The sequence below is a fragment of the Diplodia seriata genome (assembly GCF_021436955.1).
Source record: "Diplodia seriata strain FDS-637 chromosome Unknown scaffold_5, whole genome shotgun sequence".
In the NCBI taxonomy this organism is placed as follows: domain Eukaryota; kingdom Fungi; phylum Ascomycota; class Dothideomycetes; order Botryosphaeriales; family Botryosphaeriaceae; genus Diplodia; species Diplodia seriata.
Window position 1 is genome coordinate 3,208,466 of NW_027117312.1, and position 16,182 is coordinate 3,224,647.

Sequence of the window (16,182 nt, forward strand, 5' to 3'; positions counted from 1 at the left end):
TCTAGATGGACACTCTATGCAGTTTCTTGTTTCCCGAACGACTACCATCAGGCATGTGGTGAAACCAAATTCGCTGTCCTCCAGCATCTTCGTACTCGACATGGAGCTGCTGTGCATGTCCGGCAGGGAACCGGTAGAGGCGGCGCTACGCTTTTTCCTGAGCAACTGGATGAAGTGGATTTTGACGTGCCAAGAGAGCGAGCTGGCACGAAGCATCTCCTTTCAAGTTGTCGACTGCTTGATCGGCTCAGAAAGGCGTTACCTGGCTCTAGAGGAGCTGTGTGGCGGCAACAACGGCGACGAATGGCAATAACCTGGAACATAGTCGCTGCTAGAGGTGCTCAACGGGACCTTCAGTCTGCCGGGGCTCGAGATGCGCAATGGCGTGCTGCAGTGTCAAGTTGGTAGGCAGTTGAATACAAGATCCGGATGTAAGTGTACGTTTTGAATGCACATATTTACGTCCGTATCTTGTTTTCAACTCCCTACCCGGATGGTGCAGGAGGAGAGCCACCACCGCAGAGCCCTGCCGCGGCTGCTGGACTACCGCTCAACGACGCACCTGGAGGACGAGGCAATCTGCCTTGCGGGTATCCTTCGCTTGAATTCGCAAGCCATTGAATATATCCAGGGGATCAAAGATGCCCGGCAACGCGCTCTGCAGCTGTTGGTTCCCTAAAGCGGAAGCCCGTCTGGGGTGGGCGTTCATGTATTACACCAACCCAGCGGTAAGGCACAAGGCAACAGCTGCAGGTCTAGTCATGCTTACTATTGCCGCATAGCTGCATGGTCAGTCTTCCAGTCCTATGAATCAAGCCTCGGTGTCACAAATGTGGGTGTAGAGAACGATGCGTTGATTGGCTGTCGAACAAGGCTGAAAGGGGCTTATCAGGATGTATCCTCCATGAGGCCGCACTGACACGTCAGCGCACCTGAGCTGGACAGTCAATACAGAGAATTTAAGAATGCGCTCTCTCCTCTCCGCTCGGAGTATCTTTGCAGGCATTTTTCACCTTTGGGATGACCGTTTGAGTCTTCGGTATTCTCTGCCAAATTCGACAAGACAGAATATGGAGATGCTACGAAACAGAGCAAACAGACGTAAACCGTCAGCGGCCGAGGAACTGGAAATGTTTCTTGTGCCCAGATACGTGAAAGAGGGGTCGGTCGAGAGCCTGCAGCGCACCCCTGATCCACCTGGCTGGTTTGAACGGGCTACCCATCTTTCCAGGAGTGTCGGTCCACTCTACCCAGTAGTAATTCATAGACCGCTAACGCACAGGAGATAGACACGTCGCATTGCAGCCTTCGAACAGGCGATGAGAGCGCATACGGAGTTTCCCGAAGCTGCACAGCTTTGCAAAGATATTCCAGCAATAGCAGACCGACCACATCGAGGCATCTTCAACACCGTATGCACTTACCGAGCCTCCAGGTCGCCAACGATCCCACTCTTCATGCCGGAGTATGGGTCTTGGACTGATTGCATTGAGTACTTCTGGTCAGTCATGTCGCTCAACCAAAATGCCGAATTCGAGATGGTCATCCTGTACGCGCAAGCCCCGGGCATCGAGCGGACATTCTCATTCATGGAAAAGCTGGCCGCCTTCACCCACAAGCGCCTTGAACAGCTCGTATTTATCCCGAGAAACATCATTCTTCTTGCCGTGGCCGTGCAATGGGATCTCAGCCCATCGCGGGCGACTATGGCGCGACGCTTGCTCAGCTCGCACAACGATACGTTCATTCCAGCTTGGGAGCCTCAGTTCCCTTCTCACGGTAGCGATATGAACCATGGCCCTTTCAAGACCGTTCAGACTTCCTTCACGTTCAGGTTCCCTACCAAAAACACTCTCCACGAGTTTTTTACAGACCTTCACACCTACGTGTTCAGACCTTTCAGTAGACAACCAAAGTATGGACGCGTGGACATTTTTATATTTGTGGAAGTACCCACGCAAGCCCACAAGATTCTCATAGTTGCGGATCTGGCGCACGTCGACTCAGATTGGCTGGAGAGCGGACTTGTTGGCATCACGGGTCAGACCTGGGAGGAACAAATCTTCCGGCTCATGCTTACGATGGCAATTCATGTACGCTCACAGTACTCTGACTTCTTGGACAAAGCTTGGTTGGATCTGGCGCAGGCAGTAAGTGATTCCTACGATACCGCGCCCAGAGCGCTCACTCTGACAATAAGTCTTGCTTTAGGCCGCAGATGGGCGGATCTACCCATCCGCCAGCAAAATACAACATCTCCTCCATGCTGAAGATTGCCGAAGAGCTACTCTCGGCGCATGCGAAGAGAATCTGGAAACTTTGTCAGGCTGTCTGGCATATCTACGCAGCCAACTGGCCTCTCCAATGAATCTAAGACAGGACTCCCAGTTGGAAGACTTGAAGATGCTCGCAGCAGACTTAGAGTATATCCATGCCGAGCTAACTAGGCTGGGACCTCAGATTGAAAGGACCCGAAGAATCACTCGAGAGCAGTTGGAGCTTGCACAAGTCCGTAGAACTACGGTTCTAACAGTTTTGGCCGGACTTTACATCCCACTATCATTTGTTTCTGTAAGCAAGTCCGCCAGTGGTAAAGAAGTCAGTTGCTCATCTATTCCAGTCATTCTTCGGTATGAATGTAAGCCAGTTCACGGACAGTACCACGGTGTCCGAAATGAACGTCACCAGCATGGACCCGCTCAATCGAAAAATCACCGAGCCCGGCCCCCATCAAATCATCACAAAGACCGGAGAGAACCAATCGTTCGACGTCCGGTACTTTTGGGCTGTCGCAGTGCCGCTGACCTTCTTCACCATACTGTTCCCTCTGATCGCCGGCGCCGTAACGCGATGGTGTCTGCGGGTTGTGTCGAGAGGAGGAACCTGGTGGAGGGTGCTAATCGCCCTGTTCAGCCTCTTGTAAGCCGGGCTCCTCATTCTTAACGCGACCGATCTTGTGCTTTTCATTTTGCTAACACTATGTAGAGTCCTGGAAACGTTCGGAATAATCCAAGGACAAGTTCTCCGCATGGATGATTGGTCTGAAGAACTGATCAATTTCTATATAGCGATGATGATAATCACTTATTGTCTGTCCGGCATTGTTATCCTATGGAACTTCACCCACGCTGCCCGGAGGAAGAGTTGGTGGGCGATGCTATACTGGTTCGGCCAGGCAGGGCTGCTTGTTATCATATTTTTCGTCCCGATGATCGCGTGGCCGCTTTCAGCACCAGTACAGTGGTGTTTCGCATATGGTGGCGGGATATTGTACTGGCTTCTCCATGGGCTGGGATGGTGGAAGCGACCCCATTGGTATTACAGATGGGACGAGCGGAGAATTCAGAAAAAAAGGTAGAAACCAGATGCGGTATAGACGGGAAGAGATTCTTTGGCGGCCGTGGATCAGCTTCCAGTCTTGCAGAGCGTTAACATTGCACTTTGAGGCAAAGATCTCCTCATGCTCAGACCAAAGCTTACAGGGCCGGAGTTAAAAGTCACAGAGACGACAAAGTGGTGGCTTAAGATCTTACGCTAGCATGGCGTTTCAGTCCTCCTGGGCTTGCCTCCTACCGAATTCTAATTCAGTGCGTTCGATCTGGTCTTCAAGGAGCTCATGGTGCATGTAAGTTTAGTAGGAACTGTAAGGTGCCAATGCTATTGAAAACCTAAACGCCGTTCTAAACAGACTTGTTATCCCATCTTAACGATTGTCCTCAGTTCGACATCTATCACTCGAGAGCCTTCCCCCCCTAGAGAAGCTGGGAGACAATAGTGTCATCCCTGACGTCCAAGTTGTCCATCATATAGTCATACTCGTCGTCCTCATCATCGGGATCATACGCATGCCCCTCGGCCTGCTCATCCCAGAGAGTCGCATTCCGTGGCAGCACCGTCACAGCCCTTTGCCCGATCCGGGCACCCCCGGGAATCTCAACTTCCACCCCGGAGCTCGTCAGGTACCGCGGGTGCAGTACCTCTCCAGGCGCGGCCGACCTCTTGGTGGTGCCGGGGTCGCCGTCCTCGGGCTGGCCGTTGTCGTCGTCGGTGCCGTCACCGGCCTGGTCGCCGTCATCGGCCTCGCCGCCAGGACCGACGACCTCTTCGTTCTTGGCCTCATCCGAGGTGCATACCGACTTGTCTCCGTTCATGGCCTTGCAAAGGTTGATGTTGCCGGCGTTGGAGAACTTGGCGGTGAAGGTGCAGGGGCCGCCACCGCAGTAGGCCTTCTTGTAGAAGGCGTTGATCACGCCGCCTTGCTCTATTGGGGGGAGGTTGCAGTCAGCTCCATGCTTATATGTCGAAGGTGGATTTCCGTGTAGGAATGGAGTAGGGGCATGTGTTGTTGGAAGTGGGCGGTGGCAGTCACTTACTCCTGTTCTCTGCAGCGGGCACGCAGCGGTTCAGGCGTGTGGACGCGCCATTGGACACCGTGCTGGCAAAGGGATACTCGTCGCACTGGTAGCCCGACTTGAAACCCTTCTTGGTCGAGCATCGGTTGCCTCCAGAGGCGATGCACCCGGCCTGGTGGCGGCGGTTCCGCTTCTCCTTGGCGTCGGCCTTGTCGTATTTGAGGCTTGTGCCGATACCCTTGCAGTACGCGCCTTCACCTTGACGTTAGCTGGGCTTTGATGTAGCTTCTTGGAAGTGATTCCTTACCGTAGCACATGTTCGCACAAACATTGGGCATCTGGTCGCATGTGAAGATCATGAGATCGTCGGGATCTTGACGGGCCTTGAGGTCGAATGTAGGAGATGCTCCGGCAATGGCAATCATGCCGGCCAGCAGTGTGAGGTACTTCATTTTGATTGAGGAAGTGACTTGTGGTTGTTGTTTGGATGCTTGATCGAAGAAGAGAGGGCTGTTGATGATGTTCTTTCAGTTGGACAAGTACTCTCGTACTTATACACATAGAACCGCAGGATGGATGCTATGTTTGGGCCTTCACGCGGGCTGAGACCAACTCCCATACGAAGAAGAAGGATTCTTTCCTTCCTGCGAAGCTGAAAGTACACCATGGTGTTGGATGCCTTCAGTTCCTACACTGCCTCACGCAGAAGACGCTTTCGGAAATTCCGTCTTACGCTCAAGACTGATGGATGGCCGATTCTTCGATCTGCTGCGCACTGCCGAAATGCCGCTCCGGGGACTAGCGGGGATGAAGGATTCCAGCAACCAAATAGAAGTATCGTTACACCGCGATGTTCCGGTGGGGGCGTGTTGTTGTCTTTGGAAAGGGCTCAGGCTGAAGGCGGCAGGGTGCCTGGGAGGGGGCAGAAAGTCAATTGTTTCTATTCCTCAAACACTGCATTCAGCTGCGAGGCTGTGATTGGTTCCAGTTCAGGGATGTACAGCCATCAGCGGGCAGCCGTTTCTAGAAAGTCAAGCAAGGGTCCCTGCCCAAGGTGCTGACAGGCTGATGTTTCGGATGACGGCAGCTGAGGATGTAATACGACGTTGGTCAGGCCAAACGCAGTTCCTGCAGCCTGGGGCTCGATCGATCGGCGCGGGTGAGCAGCCACTGCCGTTGCAGCGCGGGAGCGGGGGCGGGTTGTGTTGGCTGTTCGATGCACCGTGGGGGCAGCAATTGACGTCATTGCTGCCTGCTCAGCCCCACTCCAAGCTGCTGTGCCACTTCACCACCCATAAATTCGCTTCATCACCACCGCCTTCCTTCCTCGCCATCGCATTCTTCACCATGGCCACTCGCCCCGACCTCACCCTGCCGCCCACGGCACCCGTCGAGCGGTACCGCGACGAGCCCATGGAGCTCCGCCCGGTTGCCGTCTACACCCTGGTCGACCTCACTGACACTGAGCTGGAGGAGCTACGCCGCGTCTGCGAGTCCGAGTGTGTTGGCTCAGAGCCCGGCGACAACGTTCGCCTGGCGCCCCAGCCGCGCTTTGTGGGCAGCCCGCTACGCGCCGTCTACGACTCCCATCTTGAGCTGGGCCCACAGCGCACCTTTGACCCCATCTACTTTATTGCTGCCGTTGACACCGACTGGCGCCGCAAGGGCGTGTTGCTGGTCACTCTGGACGATGGAAACTTCGACGAGCCCGGCTGCAAGACCGACTCTTTGCTCGTCAAGCCCGAAGACTCTGGACTGGTATTCGTCAACCTTCAGATCGGCAACTCGGACTGGGAGGAAGAGAAGGAATCCTACGGATTACCCACTGGCGATGACGATGATGATGACAACGGGGACGACAGCTCACACGAGCAGCCCGCCGCCCCCGACAACGGAGACGACGACGACTACGACAGTGGACCTGAGTGCCCTGACCATCTCGAGCACATTGAAAACTACGTCCCGTTCTACGCCATCGACTCGGTCGACCCGGATCAGCTCATCCGCAACAACCTTGAGCCGGGCGTGTACTTCAAGACCAACCCCGCCACCGACTACTTCGTCCGCTGCCAGGCCATTCTGACCCCCAAGCTCGACAAACCCACCGTCGACACCAAGACACTCAGTGCCCCCGATCCCGACGTCACAGCCGACCTCATCGCCCAGGCCTGCGCCCTGCATCCCGCCCGCTGCCGCAAGAACCCTTGGCTGCACAAGTCTCTCCTCGTCATCGCCGACTGCACCGATCCCGCTGAGCACGGCTTCGCTCTGGTGCAGATGACCTGGGACGGCATCACCGGCCAGGGTCGCTCCAAGTCTCAACTGCGCGACATCGGCGCCCAAGCGAAACGCGACGTGCAGCGCATGCCCGGTGCCGCCCACGAGGGGCTGCAGCAGCGCTGGTTCAACATCAAGCTGGGCGTGCGCGTGTGGCGTGCCGACCATCCGCTCATCGCCGTGTTCCAGTACCAGGTGCAGGAGAAGAATCCGGGCGTTGGCCGGACACTGCTGGATCCTCAAGCGAAGAAGCGGAAGGAGGGAGACGAGTGGCTGGTGTATGCACCGCGTGAGGTGCACACGCACAGCGACGAGCCGGGCGAAGAGGTGCAGTGGTCGTTTGAGGAGGCGGTGAGGCGGTTTCCGTGGATGTGTCGGCAGCATCGCTGGGATGAGAACTTCTCAAGGGCGTACTTCATCTGCGTGGACAATGAGCAGCCCGCAGAGAAGGGCGTGGTAATTGCCCGTGTCGATTGGGACGGCGAGGTGCATAGGTCGGATAAGGAGCTGTTGGCCTTACAGCTTAGAGACATGACGACTACCATGCGCGTACCTGCGAAGGAGGCGCTCGGTATAATCGAGGCGGGAATTAAGAAAGATACTAATATGTGATGTTAATAGAGCGGCAGGGCGACTTCTGTGAATAGAACCTCTAGCGAAGCGCGTAGCTAGAGCCTTATTCTTAGAAGTAGTTAACGATACTCGCTGCTAGTAGTTAGTAGTATTCGTCCGTCGCTCGCCGCTGCTGGTGCTCGCCGCTACTGCTGTTGGTAATGCTCGTCGCTGCTGCTTCTCCTCCTGCTACTGCTGCTGCCGCCGCCGCCGCCGCCGCCGCCGCCGTAGTAATAGACTTTAACTAATTTAGCTATAGACTTAAACTTAATAAAGAATACATTTTAATTAAAATCTTTATATTTATACTTTAATTATTATATTTAAGGATATTAACTAGCTTTACGTATAAAAGCTATAAAGCTTATTAAATACTATAAAATATAATAATAAACCTTTTTTACTAGTAGATTTTAACTCTTTTTAAAAGAATTCTATAGTAGCTTAAACCGTGCTCGATATATACTACCGAAATTCCTACGCCGTAGGAGAACGAAATAAAATCCGCACCTAGAAATGCGCTATTTATCCGGCTACTCGGCACTGTTGTTTGAAGAGCCAACGCGTACATACTGTGCCACTGCTGCCTACAATGTCGATCTTATCGAAAGAGAGAATGTGTCACAATCATCCCTGTTCACACAGCCCACTTTGCATGCAGTTCGCCCGAAGCGTTTACTTTCGACTGGCGGTGTAGAATGGAATGAATAGATAGGTCTCTCAAGCAATTTTGAATTTGTCGTTAGTGCGAGACTCAACAACCTGTTGGCTAGCAAAATGGAAACTCCGCGTTTGAACGCTAGAGTTTTGGGAATTCTCCTCAACCATGTCGTTTTTCCAGAGCAGCTACCCTCAAGACACGAAGGCGATACGAACGCTCTCGAAAGAGACCTTATTAATGGCTTGATCAAGGCTGCCGAGGCTCTGGTTGCCATCGCTTCATATACTGATACAGCCATATGGGAAGACGCGCGGAAAACACTTCTTGCCGCCAGAAATTTGAATAACGATACTGACGTGGAGGGCCTTGAGAAAGCTTCCATCTTGGAATCCTTTCGGCAGCTTGGGCCGAACGAGTCTCTGATTCTGCACGTGAGGGAGCAGAACGCGGGCCTGCTGATTAAAAGGTTTCTCGTCTACAGCCCGCGCCTCTCGTATAATATGCACGAAGCTAATGTTTGAAATGCTAGGAATGTCGATCACATTGTTGAATTCGAAGCATTCGAGGCTTCTCCACATTCCAAAGACGTTTTAGCAGCCGAGGGCGCGCTGCAGTGGCGTTTTCCCGGGGCCGCTGCCGCCATTCCGCTGGACGTCTTCACGAACACATCGTTCCAAGAGAGCCTGGCCGACTTCCTCGAGCAATGCAGCAGCGAAAGCTTCCCTGAATTTGCCGCGCACGCATACAAGGCCGGCGTGGAGCTGGTCGAGATTCGGGAGTCGGCCGATCCTGCGCTGATATCACAACTACTCATCACCATCCTCGAAGCCCTCGGCCACAGGACCAACCCCACTTTGCTACACAAGCGCGTTCGCGACGATGTGATTTGGGGACCTGGATCTGAGATTCCGTGGAGGCGAGCGCCCTACTGGCTCGTGCTCCGGGTAGGCCTTTCTAGGCACCTGGACGAGAAGCTCGGATCCGAGGCCGGCCACGCGTGCTACAAGCTCGTACTCTGCGTGATGTTTGCTTAGCTGCTTCGTCAGTCTACTGGCATTGTCAGAATGGAGCTGCTGCATAATCTTAGAGCGAAGCTTGCACGGCGCATCGCGAAGCTTCAGGCCGCTGGAAAGGGCTATGGACCCAGGGCTGCAGGGATCTGCGAGAGGATCTTGCTACGTCTGGAGCCACTGTTTCACGACGCATTTCGAGGCGCTACGGAATGCATCGACCGGACGTGGCGCGCGGCCCGGGCCGCCACCGTCCGCCTTATACACCGTCTTCCACTTCGAGCCGACCCTAACAGCTTGCGTTTGAATCTTGCCAACAGCGGCCCGATTCTGGAATCCATCCTTGCCAGTCGGCCTTTATCTAACAAAGCCCGGGGTCCGAACAAGTCAGCTGACTGGTGTGCCGGTTCCCCCGCAACAAGAGCGATCGTCACTTGCTATTCGCAGTTGAAAGACATTGAGCAAGAAGTGGAGATTGGCGCATTCGCGGCCCGCATGGATAGAATGGCCAGCCAGGCGGCATGCGTGAGGATATTAGACGCCATCAGCCGCTATCTGAACCAGGTCGGGCCCGCCTACGACGGCCTGCCGGAGCTGTAAAGCGTTAAGATCCTGACCGTCATGGAAATGTGGATGGTATTGGACAAGCGCGCAACGGGGTCGATACGCCTGCTTCTGGACTACAAGCCCGGTGTATCGGCCGGTGCGCTTGACGTCCTTCAGCTGCCTGAGGGCCGTGACATGTACCGCTTGCAGGCCATACAAGACTACTTACGATCTCGGGAGAGGCAAGCGGGCCCCAGTGCTCGTACCATCTTCGACGATCCACGGGCGGGCAGCTTCGCCGTCCGATACTACAACGAGTGCGACCAAGCCGGGACGATGGCCAAACTCCATCGGAGAATCGAGGAGCAGTCAGAGAGAGCGCGAATCAAGACCATGGAGGAATGGAAAGTACTCAGCAAGAGGTACGAGGACCTGTCCCTGCAGCTCGCGCAAAGTACGTGCACGTGCGGTACGCAGAAGCGCTCGACAAACTGCACAAAATGCAAAGTCAAACGGCAGAGAAAGAAAATCAAAGTCAGGATCCACGAGGACTTCCTGCCCAAGGACCAAGCACAAAGCAAGACGGTCGTGTTCGAGCTCCAGTGCCCTGAGATATTCGCCGCGTACCGCAACGCTGCCTGGAGCATCCTCAGCTATCTCGGATACCCGAACCTGACGGCGCCATCGGAGAAGACATACGACGTACGAGACTACAAAAGCCTGGCGCCGTTCCGAACGGGCTCACCTGGCAACATCACTCTCGCATCCAAGATCAAGTCGCACCTGCGCTCCCACTACAAGCTGTCCAGCGTCCCCGCGCGCATCGAAGGCGTCCTCCGCCCACACGGCCTGACATACAGCTATTCCGACGCGACGACGCGAGTCTGGTGCGCCCAGGCCACCGCCCCCGCCTTCGCACACCTGTGCCAGTGGACGATACCTCAGAGCTCTCCCCTGGCCCAGTTGAAGACCCTGCCCGGCTTCTCCGTCGGAGGCGAGGGCCCGTCCTCCAACGCCATCCTGGCCAGCCAGCCCCTCTGCCCGCGCGGCGTCAGCGTGCACGAGTTCGCCGCCACGCAGACGCTGTTCAGCGGCCGCCGCATGCGGTGGCCAGCCATCCTCGTCGAGCTCGGGTCGTCGAACCTCAACTTCAGCAGCGAGGCCATCTCCCTCATAGTTTCCCAGCTGGCCGCGCACGCCGGGCCCGGTGAGCCTGACAGCGGCGACGCGCTGCGCACGGCGCACAGCATCTTCCGCGACGACGCCTTCTGCGCGCGGCTGGCCGAGCAGATCAGGCAGCGGCTCGACCTGATCGCGGCGAACTGGCGCGAGGCGCACATGATGGACATGCTGATCGTGCTGTTACTACGCCTCGCGTCCCTCGCAATTGCACCAGCCAGCACGGACGTCTTTGGTCTTCTAGAGAAGGCGCGAGGCATCACGTATGGGTGGATGACGCGGCTGCGGGCCGAGCTGCACCAGGCGACGACGTCCGAGGTGTCGCAGAAGCTGTCGCGGCAGATGCTGTGGGCGGCGCTGCTCTGCCGGCGGGCGTGTAGCGGCGCCGCGCGCGTTGACGACGACGAGATGCAGCCTGAGGCCCTGCAGGCCGCGATTGAGGCGTCGACGGCGGTGCACGAGAACTTCCCCAGCGACCTCGTAGCGCTGCCGGACGCGCTGCGGCTCGCTGTGCTGAGGGACGTCAGGGCGCGCGGCCGGATGAGCAGGCTGGTGCGGGCGGGCATCGAGCGCTGGCCCGGGAGCCTGACGGCCGCGGTGGACGCCATCTGGCCGTCTGCTGCTGCAGCGGGCGGGGAGGCGCGGCGGTACTCGCCGCCCGAGTTCGTTAGAGTGTCGTCGGGGGAGCTGGCCGTGTTGAGGGTCGACTGGCAGGGCGCGGCGCGGAGGCAGACGCTGCACTACGACCCAGTCGGCGGCGGCCTCTGGATCGACTACAAGCCCCTGAGCCAGCTGCCGGCCGAGTATCGCGACGACGGGACGATCAAGGAGTTGTTTGGCGGCCAGCACCTGCTGACGTATCCGTCGTACATGCCGGGCATGGAGTACATGCTGAACTTCACTCCCAAGGACCACGAAATCCACTTCGGGAAGCACGAGCAGCGGCTCGTCATCCGCGCGCGCTACCGTGGCCAGACGTTGGAGTTTCTCCCCCGCGCCGTGTTCGGCAGCCTCGAGAAGCCGGACCTCCCGGCCTCGCTGGTGGAGAACTGCGTCCACTGGCTCGACCTCAAGACGGGCGCCGTCGAAGCGCGTCAGATGCCCGACATCTGGACCCAAAAGGAGGGCAACTGGACCATCGACGTGCGCGCGCGCCTGGCCCGCCGCCGCAACGTCTTCTTGGTCGACCCCGCCAGCGCCCTCTTCGACGACGTCGCCGCCATCTTCCGCGGCTTCGAGCACCGCGCGCGCCTGACCGTCTTCCAGCCCGAGAGCAGGGACGGCGGCCTCTCGGTCGAGCTGCGCCGCCTCGACCTGAGCTTCGTCGTCAAGGACGAAAAGGAAGGCCCGCTGCTGCACTGCCGCGAGCTGCACGCCGTCGTCGACCGGGACCAGGACGCCGGCACGTGGTACGGCTTCAACTCCAAGATCGTGCTGCGCGACAGCCTCAACCCGCAGCGCCGCAGCATCCTCGTGCCGCTGGGCCCGCTCTCGTGGCAGCGTCGTGGGAAACACGTCGCGGTGCACGCCGAGAACGGCGGGACATACGGCATCTACACCATCAACGCCGTGCTGGGGCGGCTGGACTGCCCGGCCGAGGCGCGCCTGCTGCTCTTCAAGGCCATCCTGCACGCGTACACGGCGTCGATCGCACCCGATCCGCTGACGCGCCGCACAGGGACGGAAGAGGCGCTGCATTGTCTCCGCTCGGCGCAGAACCAGCCGTGGATGCCGCTGAACCCGGCGTTCGAGCAGTACCTCAATCTGCTGGCGGGCCTGGCGCCGAAGCGGGTGTACTACCCGCCCGGGAAGAAGGTGATGCAGCAGGTATTCTGGGACGCCAACGGGCTGCCCGCCGCCGCGCAGCACGAAGCGTTCGTTCCGGCCGTCGCGGCCATCTACCAGAAGTCATCGCAGCTAGCGGCGTTTTCGTCCGCCGAGTCCGTGGAGATGAAGCTGGAGGACAGGGGCGACGCGCATCTGCGCAAGCGCAGCAGCGCCCGACGCAGCGCTTTCTGGCGCAAGGACCGCAACTGCGGCGAGCCCGAGACGTGCTGCGATGCGGCGTACCGTTCGCGCGATCGCGAGACGCAGGGCGGCCGCCGCGCCCGGGTCTGGGAATGCAGCACGCTCGTGGATGCTTGGAGCGCGCGTTTTCCCGTCCGCCCCGACCTCGCCCGCCTGCTGCGCGGCTGGCCCGTCTTCCACGCCCAGGGCGAGCCTGCCGCGGGGCTGCTGCTGAGCAACCTACTCGGCGCGGAGGCGGCGGTGGAGTGGGGCGCCTGGCTACGCCTCTGCCGCGGGGCGAGCGTCGCCGACAAGTATCTGCTGTGTTTCGTGCTGGGCACCCTTGCTTTCCGGAAGGCCCACGACATGGATCTCGTTAGGAGTCTCGTTGCCTTCGCCGTCATGGACGATCTCAAGGCGCTCGAGCTACCCCCGTGGCCGTCGTATAGCGGTTTCGAGTTTCGCCAGACGCCGTCCGCGAGCCACGTCGAGCGGCTGATTGCCCCGTTTTGCACGCCTGGAGAGGGACGGAGCGTGGCAGAAAGGCAGCGCATCGATGCAAACTGTCAGCAGGTAGCCAGCTTTCTTGCTTCGCAGTGGTCAAGCTCCTTGCTATCGACTGACGAGATTCCAGAAGAGGCATTCTCTTTCATGGACTTTGCTGGCGCTATGCATGCCGTTATGGATGACTGGGTGCGTCTAAGACACAACTTGGAGCTGTCTGAATGGGTTGCCCGCGTTCAGAGTGTCCTCAACCGTCTCAGCATCGGGAACAACGCACGCGCCATGAGCCCTGTATCTGATGACTGCAAAATCGTTCGCCACAGTCATCGTCAGAGCCCTGTGCCGCATATTGAGGACCTATTAAGAGAATCATGTGTCCTTCCAGAACCAGCAGGCGAGGAAGTCGGCGGCAAGCCAATGTTGAGAATAGCCATGCACGAGAAAGACGTAGGAGAACGAACGACCACGTCTGACGAAACTTGGGAGCATCGCTCCCTATCACCTGAGATGCAGGAGTTGAGGTCCATCATGGCGCCCATGATTTCATCAAAGTCAGAAGTCCGATCCCAGTACGCAAAGGACCTCAACCAAAGCCTGCAGGCGCTCGAGATTGCCCACAGACACACCGACACGCAGCGAATTGCCCAGAAGCCACCAGGCCGCACCATCATCTCATCAGCGGATGCTCGCAATGCTGCTTCGGCTCGACTTGAGAAGATCTCCTCGGCTCTCGAGGCCGGAAACAATCATGCTGTATGGCTAAAGTACGGAGGGTTGTGGCCATGCATCAGCTCCGTGACGCTTCTGGAACGGCTCCGAACGACCGCAAAAGTCCAGTTCGGAATCGGCACGAGAGACGCCCTCATCCAGTACGGCTGGTCCGTCACAGAACTGCAGCAGCACCTCAGAATCGACGATGCACGGATGCGAGCAAACGACAAGGCCGCGGCCGAGGAGCTCGCGGATCCTGGCCACGCAACCTGGAACCCTGCCAAGTATCCAGACTGGCTGCTTCTCGAGATCGAAGGCAACCTCCTGATCCGCCCGCACCAGGTCGCTGTCGCGCTCGCAACCACCTCCCCGCGCTCCGGCAGGAATTCCGTCCTGCAGATGAACATGGGCCAGGGGAAGACGTCATGCATCATACCAATGGTCGCCGCCGTCCTCGCCGACGCGCGGCAGCTCGTGCGCATCGTGGTCCCGCACGCGCTGCTCGCACAGACGGCGCAGGTCCTGCAGGCGCGGCTGGGCAACCTGCTGGGCCGCGAGGTGCGCAGCGTGCCATTCTCGCGCCGGACGCAGACGACGCAAGCGTCCGTCGACGCGTTCATCGGGATCCACCGTGCGATCATGGCCGGGTGTGGGGTTATGGTCACGCTGCCCGAGAACATCCTGTCGTTCAAGCTGAGCGGCACGCAGCGGCTGCTGGACGGCAGGGTCGAGGAGGCGAGGGCCATACTCCAGGCGCAGAAGTGGATGGAGGAGGTCAGCCGCGACGTGCTCGATGAGTGCGACTTCACCCTCGCCACACGGACGCAGCTGATATATCCGTCCGGGCCCCAGGAGAGCTTGGACGGCCATCCGTCCCGGTGGCTAACGGCCGAAATGCTGCTTGAACTCGTGCGCGGCCATTTAGAGGCGTTGAAGCAGGACTTTCCCCACAGCGTTAGGGTCGTTGACAGGGATGGCAGCCGGTTCCCTTGGGTCTACTTTCTGCGCCCTGATGCTGAAGACGCCTTGGTGACGCGGCTGGTGGACCAGATCGCGCTCGGAAAGACCAGGATTCTCGCCTTCGACGGCTACTCTCGACAGGACTGCGACGTCTTGAAACACTTCATTAGAGACATCGAAGTCAACACAGACGATGAGAGGCACCTGGAGGCAATTTTCAGGGAAAGGAGTTCCACGATGAAGACCGTGTACCTGCTGAGGGGGCTACTGGCTCATGGCATCCTTATTCTGACTTTGAAGAAGAAGTGGAATGTGCAGTACGGCCTGCACCCCATGCGCGATCCGGTGGCCGTGCCGTACCACGCGAAAGGAGTTCCATCGGATCAGGCCGAGTGGGGCCACCCCGATGTGTGCATCCTGCTCACCTGCCTCTCATTCTACTTTGCAGGGCTTAATGTCGTGCAACTTCAAAAATGCGTCCTCCAGGTCCTCCAGTCCGACGACCCGGCTAGCGAGTATAGCCGCTGGGTTGGAAGCTCCAGGACTTTGCCAGTTCAGCTGCAGGAATGGAATGTGATCAACGTGGACGATGAATTGCAGCTCCAAGATCTCTGGAAACATCTGCGCTACAACGTCATCGTCATCGATTCGTTTTTGAACCACTTCGTTTTCCCGGTCCATGCCAGGCATTTCCATACTCAGATCGGGGCCAGCGGTTGGGATATACCACTGTACCAGTCGCAGAAGTCCCAGAGCCCGGAGCGGACTGATATGCAGCGTACACCGTTGACGACCGGATTCAGTGGAACAAATGACAATCGGTACCTGTTGCCGCTGACGATTGAACAGCACGATCTTGACAGACTCGCTCACACGAACGCTGACGTGCTGACCTACCTGCTGCAGCCCCGGAATCGCGGATACGTTCTTGCAGCCAGGAATGGACAGCGCCTTTCGGAGAAGATGCTGCTTAACAAGGTCAGGGACTTGGGAATACGTGTGCTCATCGACGCGGGCGCACAGATCTTGAAGATGGACAACCTTACCCTGGTCAAGAGCTGGATGCGCATGGACGCGAACGCCAAGGCGGCGTTGTACTTCAACGCGGACAACAAGCCCTTCATCATGTACCGAAGCGGCACGCAGGTTCCTCTGTTAGCCTCTTCATTTGCCAATGACCTCCGCGAATGCCTCGTGTATCTCGACGAAGCGCACACCCGTGGGACCGACCTTAAGCTACCCTCGAACGCCAGGGGCGCCTTAACTCTAGGGCTAGCACAGACGAAGGATCACACTGTTCAAGGTTTGAGGCTCCACCAATGCAGCAAGCAAATGATTTACTGACCGACTTCCCACAGCGGCG

The 16,182-nt window shown here is 57.8% G+C and overlaps 4 protein-coding genes across 4 annotated transcripts; 3 read left to right on the forward strand and 1 right to left on the reverse strand.

The window, feature by feature from the left end:
• Positions 1 to 3,752: 3,752 nt before the first annotated feature.
• SLS55_005921 (uncharacterized protein) lies at positions 3,753 to 4,424 on the reverse strand (the record flags this gene model as incomplete). The annotated part of the gene is made up of 2 exons (XM_066777362.1): positions 3,753 to 4,261; positions 4,418 to 4,424. 2 exons carry the CDS (start codon positions 4,422 to 4,424, stop codon positions 3,753 to 3,755), a joined length of 516 nt encoding a protein of 171 aa, XP_066633204.1.
• Positions 4,425 to 5,699: 1,275 nt separating this feature from the next.
• Positions 5,700 to 7,241, forward strand: SLS55_005922 (uncharacterized protein; the record flags this gene model as incomplete). The annotated part of the gene is made up of 1 exon (XM_066777363.1): positions 5,700 to 7,241. One exon carries the CDS (start codon positions 5,700 to 5,702, stop codon positions 7,239 to 7,241), a length of 1,542 nt encoding a protein of 513 aa, XP_066633205.1.
• An 826-nt stretch (positions 7,242 to 8,067) lies between these two features.
• SLS55_005923 (uncharacterized protein) lies at positions 8,068 to 8,936 on the forward strand (the record flags this gene model as incomplete). The annotated part of the gene is made up of 2 exons (XM_066777364.1): positions 8,068 to 8,072; positions 8,432 to 8,936. The coding sequence occupies 2 exons, from the start codon at positions 8,068 to 8,070 to the stop codon at positions 8,934 to 8,936; spliced, it is 510 nt and encodes a 169-aa protein (XP_066633206.1).
• Positions 8,937 to 9,539: 603 nt separating this feature from the next.
• On the forward strand, positions 9,540 to 16,163 carry SLS55_005924 (uncharacterized protein; the record flags this gene model as incomplete). The annotated part of the gene is given in 2 exon segments (XM_066777365.1): positions 9,540 to 9,548; positions 9,561 to 16,163. The coding sequence occupies 2 exon segments, from the start codon at positions 9,540 to 9,542 to the stop codon at positions 16,161 to 16,163; spliced, it is 6,612 nt and encodes a 2,203-aa protein (XP_066633207.1).
• Positions 16,164 to 16,182: the final 19 nt, after the last annotated feature.